Source organism: Vicia villosa, unplaced genomic scaffold (genome assembly GCF_029867415.1).
Source record: "Vicia villosa cultivar HV-30 ecotype Madison, WI unplaced genomic scaffold, Vvil1.0 ctg.000534F_1_1, whole genome shotgun sequence".
Lineage (NCBI taxonomy): Eukaryota > Viridiplantae > Streptophyta > Magnoliopsida > Fabales > Fabaceae > Vicia > Vicia villosa.
In genome coordinates, this window is record NW_026705246.1 from 227080 (window position 1) to 232614 (window position 5535).

Consider the following 5535-nt stretch of genomic DNA (forward strand, 5'->3'; position numbering starts at 1 on the left):
GAATAGTTATTAGACTTAAATCTTACAGATCACACATTGGCCTAGTGAATTTGCACCCTAATTGCTCACAAGTCACGCAGTTGATTGCACAAAGGTTTCAAACAAATCAATTGCTCATAACTCACGCCGTTGATTACACATTAGATCAATCATAATTAGCGTAAAATATAGGTATGCTGTGAATGCGCATCCACTCCACACACACACTTTATCACTTTCAATGTTATAATATAGTTACATCCACATAATTATACAACCTACAAACAACAAAAACTTAATTTTAACAAGGTGAAACGTCACCACTAACAATGTAACATACATCCATAATTATCTACATTAGTTAAACTGTTCCTTCAAATTCATTTTCTTGTTTGGTAAACATGATTACTAATCACCATCCTTATCTATAAATTAAGATTACAATTTACAACACACATCAAATGTAACACCTATTACAATATTATTCAGCTAAGCAAATGAATAACATGTGGTATACTATACTATACATTTTTCAACAAGTCAAATTCTAAAGTGATGTTATAACTGACATCAAAACTATTAACGACCATGCCAAATAAAATGCGTCACTAGATAGTGCAATTTAAACAAACATCAATTTCTACCATTATATACTATATAGTTCAACTCAATTCACAATCACATTCACATTCACATTCATTAGAACATTATCATGGGAAACCAAATCTCATTTCGACCTTCAGACTCAAGAGGTAAAGTTGTTTTCTTAGATGGTTCGGTTCATGAGTTTGACGAACAGATAACCGCGGCCGAGCTAATGATGGATCATCCACAGAAAGTAGTAGTTGAGTTTCATTCAGCTGTGAATCAGAAAAGGCCAGCACCATTGCCTGCTGACAAGAAGCTAGAGATGAATAAGATATATCTGATGCTTCCGGTGAAGCAAGGGAAGGCTGTTGGTTTGAGCGGCGAAGAAACTCGGCGCGTTTTGTTGTTGGTTAATTCTGTTTTGCATTCTAATTATGTTTTGTGTTCTTCTAAGTTTCTTCCTTGGTTTAGTAGTTTTTGTCATAGTAGTGAAATTGTGGAGCCAAGGAGAAAGGAGGAGGTGGAGAAGGAGGAGAAGGAGGTGAGATGTGGTTTTTCGGAGAATTTGCCGGAAATATTGGAGGGGAGGCCTGATTATTTGAATAGGCAGATTTCAGGGAAAGGGTGGAAGCCTAGTTTGGATACTATTAAGGAGAAGAGTATTGAGAAAAAACATAGTCATTGGTTGTTTCTCAAGAGTTTTTAGAGATGGTTTATTTTAGATTTTGGTTAGTAATAGTGAAAATGTTGTGGATTTATGTGGAGTATTATTATATGGAAAAATTATGTTAATGTGTATGTTCTTTGTTTAGTTGTATTTGTATCTTAGGTGTAATTTAGGTTCTTAATTTGAATATTAACTTCTGTAAATTAAACTAAACTGTCCAAGTGAAACTCTAAAGTCCTTTGTTTAGTTTTTGTTGTTTGTTTAAATTGAATTTAGTGAAATTGGAATCTTAGAAATTAGATGTTAAACTTGAACCGTTTAACATTGGTCTAGATTTTTACAGCTTAACGAATCAAGAAAATCAAGATTCGAATCTATGACTTTTAGAAAATTGATTTATGCTTCTTTAAACAAACTTTGGTTTATGTTTTGTATTGAAACTCGAGATTTGTGTCGATCAAACGGACTTGAATTCCGATGTGGTAGAGCAAACTTCCGTTATCGGATGGATAAGCAAGATTTGCACTACAAACATCCAAAAGAGAAAAAGTAATTTGAATGTGTGAATTAGAGAATATTTAAAATGGTGCGTGTTGTACTTTATATAGGACAAGTATTTAAAATCGTTTCTATGATCAGATCCAATGGCGTGAGGTGTGCTAGAAGTTGAAATCCCGTGCTTTTATTTGGGTGAAGTCTCACTTGTGTTCCACACGCCTTTCCACGGGATATTTTTTTAATTTTTAAGCATAGCTTTAGTCTGAATTTCTTTTCAATATACCATTTTTATTCACACACAAAAACCATTTTAAAATTGGTCCATTGCAATCAAACATCTACCGACGGTGCTTGACTTTTTTTCTTTTCTGTTGTAAATTGGGCTATTGACTGTTAATAAAACATACAAAAATGTGTGAAAGAGAGAGAAAAATGAAATTGTGTACAGATATGAAAATGTAGGGTATGCTATCACAACTCTAACATTGGGCTTTATTCTGCATCTTTAGACCATTATGGACTTTTTCACTTTGGGCAGGCCGAACCATAAACTGTTGGACAATTTTTCTATACATCTATATACATATTGACAGACCCGGTGAAAATCACAAAATAGTCTTATATTTTAGAAGTGCATTTCAGAAGACATTTTTCTTGTAAAAAAAATGATTTGGAATATGCATATCTGAGGACATTTTTTTATAGAAAAAAATTGACTTCGGATATGCATATCCTAAGTCAATTTTTTTTAGAAAGTCTTCAAAGATACATATCCGAAATATATTAATTTTTGGTGTTGAGATTTTTCAAACATGCATAAATAACTTAATATTTATTTAAAAAATTAAAATCAAGGATAATCAATAGAATTAATAGTACAATAAATTATATTACTTAAAATATATTATTAGATATATACCATTATAACCAAGATATAATAATAATATTAGCCTAATAAATATTTAAATCAAAACATTATTTTTATATAAAACTAATCAAACAAATTTTACAAAATTAAAATTTATAATTAATTAAATAAAATTATTGAGAAAATAAATTATTTGGTTAGATTATAATATATACTATCTTTGTAAAATTAAACATAAAATATTGCATTTTTCAAAAAGAAAATTTTGCATTAAAAACAATAATTTTTAAATTATTAACAAGTTAAACAAATTATTTCTAAATATAATTTTATTATTTATTTTCTCAATAAATATCCTAAAGTGAGTTATTAATTCCTCAACTTTTAAATAGAAACCATTTAATTAAAACGAACAAAGATAGTACATATTATGACAATAATTTTAGATAATAATTAAAACAGACCAAATTAAAATTTATAAAATTAATTAGAATATATATATATATATATATATATATATATATATAAAAATTTAAGAAATAAATATTTAAATCAACACTATTTTTTAATTTGACAAATAAATTATTACAGAATTAAGATTTTATTTAATCTCTTTATTCCTTATTTGTAAATTAAAACTTATAATAATTTATATTTAAGTTATTCGTTATTAATAATAACTCACTTTAATTGTATTATAACTATATTACAAATAAATATCTTTTTAAAATAAAATCAAAAGAAATTTGGGATTTTGGTTAATTCGGATATGCATATCGAAATTAACCAATATCCCAAATTTCCGTTCGGGTGAATCCGAATATGCATATATGAATTCACCAAAATGCCAAATTTTTTTGGGGCCTTGGGATATGCATATTCGAAGGGTATTTTAGAGTTTTCATGGATATTTTTCGGATATGCATATATAAAGATGTATCCAGTAGTGAAATTTTGTCATTTTCATCTCCTCACCAATTTTAGTCGGTATAACCGAGCAATTTGCAGCTTTTACCTTTATTCATTGTGGGAAATAAAAAATTCTACGTCAAATCAAATCTTTGACGTATTTCAAAATTCTCTTGATTGCTACCTAGTGTGATGCCTTAATCTTCCCCATAAATCTACTCACTATTCTCACGCTTTATTTCAAGTCCGGTGTCGTATTACACAAGTACCACAATGATCAAATCAGCCTCCTGTACTTTGTTGGATTAATATCCTGCTCATCTTCATTCTTTAATAGCTGCATCCTTGGTTCTTTAGAGGTAATGGTTGTAACACCCCATAATTTCCATTATTTAATTTAATTGGAATTTAAACTATTAAATTTGATTATTTGGAGTTTTTAATGAATTATTGGAAAATTATGAAAAATAGAGTAATTGGGTCAAGGTGATAATTAGTAAAGGGGAGGTGTAAGCAAATGGGTCTTACTAAACTAATTTCTATTTTCCATAAAATAAAGGAAGTTGGAAAAGAAAAAGAAATAGAAAGCAAAAGAGGAAGAAGGAGAAGAACTCAGCATACGTGAAAGAGCAAGGAAGATGAGTTCTCAAGATTTTTTGGCTAAGGTAAGGGGGGACTAATTCCTTTTAGCCTATATTATAAGTTTATGAATGATAGAATTGATTAGGTATGCTGTTTGTCTCAATTGAATATATTAGGGGTTTTGGGATTTTGGAATTTATAGGGTAGATTGAATGAGTTTGATGAAATTGAATGATTATGACATATACTTGATGTTAGATAACCCTAAATCATGATAGAAATGTGTTAGAATATGTGAATTGGTTCTGTTTGGAGGTTACAATTATTTTGGTATGATTTGGGTTGAATTGGAGAAGGTGGGAATGCTGCCAAAAATGGGATTTTTTGCTACTGGTACGCTGTAACCGGTTATGCTCTGGACGGTAACCGATTACAACATCGAAAATAACTAAAATGGGGTTTTTGGGGTCTCGTAATCGGTTACGCTCGGGGCCGTAACCGATTACAGGTTAAAATTGAGAATAGCGAATTGGTTGACGTCAATGTGTAATCGGTTACGCTCTGGATGGTAACCGGTTACACTAAAGCTTTTTTGAAAAATAATTAATTGACGTCATTGTGTAACCGGGTACGGCATGGACGGTAATCGGTTACACCTGAAGCTTTTTGGAAAAAAGTTTTAAATTTTAAAAACTCATATCTTTCAAACCGTATGTCCGTTTTAGTCGCCGTTTTGGGTGTTGGAAAGGAAATTGAGTATTCTATCAAATAAATTAGTTTAACGGATAATAATCCGATTTTATTTTGAAGTTTCAATTTAATTCGTTATGGGTGTTTGTACATTGTGTGCATATTTTGATAAATGTGACAATGTGGTGATGTTGTAGTAACATAGTTGTGATGTTGTTGTTATGTTCGGGGTGAATTATGTACGGTGTGATTATGTGATTATGTCGAAGCTTGAGTATATTAAATTCGGTATTTTTATCGGTGAGTTATGTTGAGATGATATTGTTCATCGTCATTAGTGTTGACGATTAGTATACTAGAGGTGTGCATGTATTCATAATCATAATTTTGGCTGTATCCCGATGGTATTTGGATCAGTGGAAGCTAATTCCCATTGTGTGGAAATAGTGATTTGGCGGTGGCCGTATCCCGGTGGTGGTTGGATCAGTGAGATAGGTTAATCCCATGATTTGGTACCACATGCATAGTGTCTCATTGCATTAGTATATATGTTCGTTATAACATGGGTAGATGAATTTCAGTGTTATAATGTGGTGATGTGATTTTTTTTTAATTGTAGTTATGAATAGTTGGTGAATACTCTAAAATCTATAATATGTTGCAATAGGGTGAACAATTATTTATGATGTTTTGTCTTTTATGAACTCATAATGTACGTTAATTGTGAATATGTCTCACCCTTAATGTTGATCAT

The 5535-nt window shown here is 30.4% G+C and overlaps 1 protein-coding gene across 1 annotated transcript; it reads left to right on the plus strand.

The window, feature by feature from the left end:
• Positions 1–506: 506 nt before the first annotated feature.
• On the plus strand, positions 507–1450 carry LOC131629205 (uncharacterized). Its single transcript, XM_058900000.1, has one exon. It carries the CDS (start codon positions 692–694, stop codon positions 1271–1273), a length of 582 nt encoding a protein of 193 aa, XP_058755983.1. The 5' UTR covers positions 507–691; the 3' UTR covers positions 1274–1450.
• The last annotated feature ends 4085 nt before the right edge of the window (positions 1451–5535 follow it).

What these genes read in the sequence shown, in the direction of transcription:
- LOC131629205 (XM_058900000.1), top strand. Translation starts at nt 692, where the DNA reads ATGGGAAACCAAATCTCATTTCGACCTTCAGACTCAAGAGGTAAAGTT.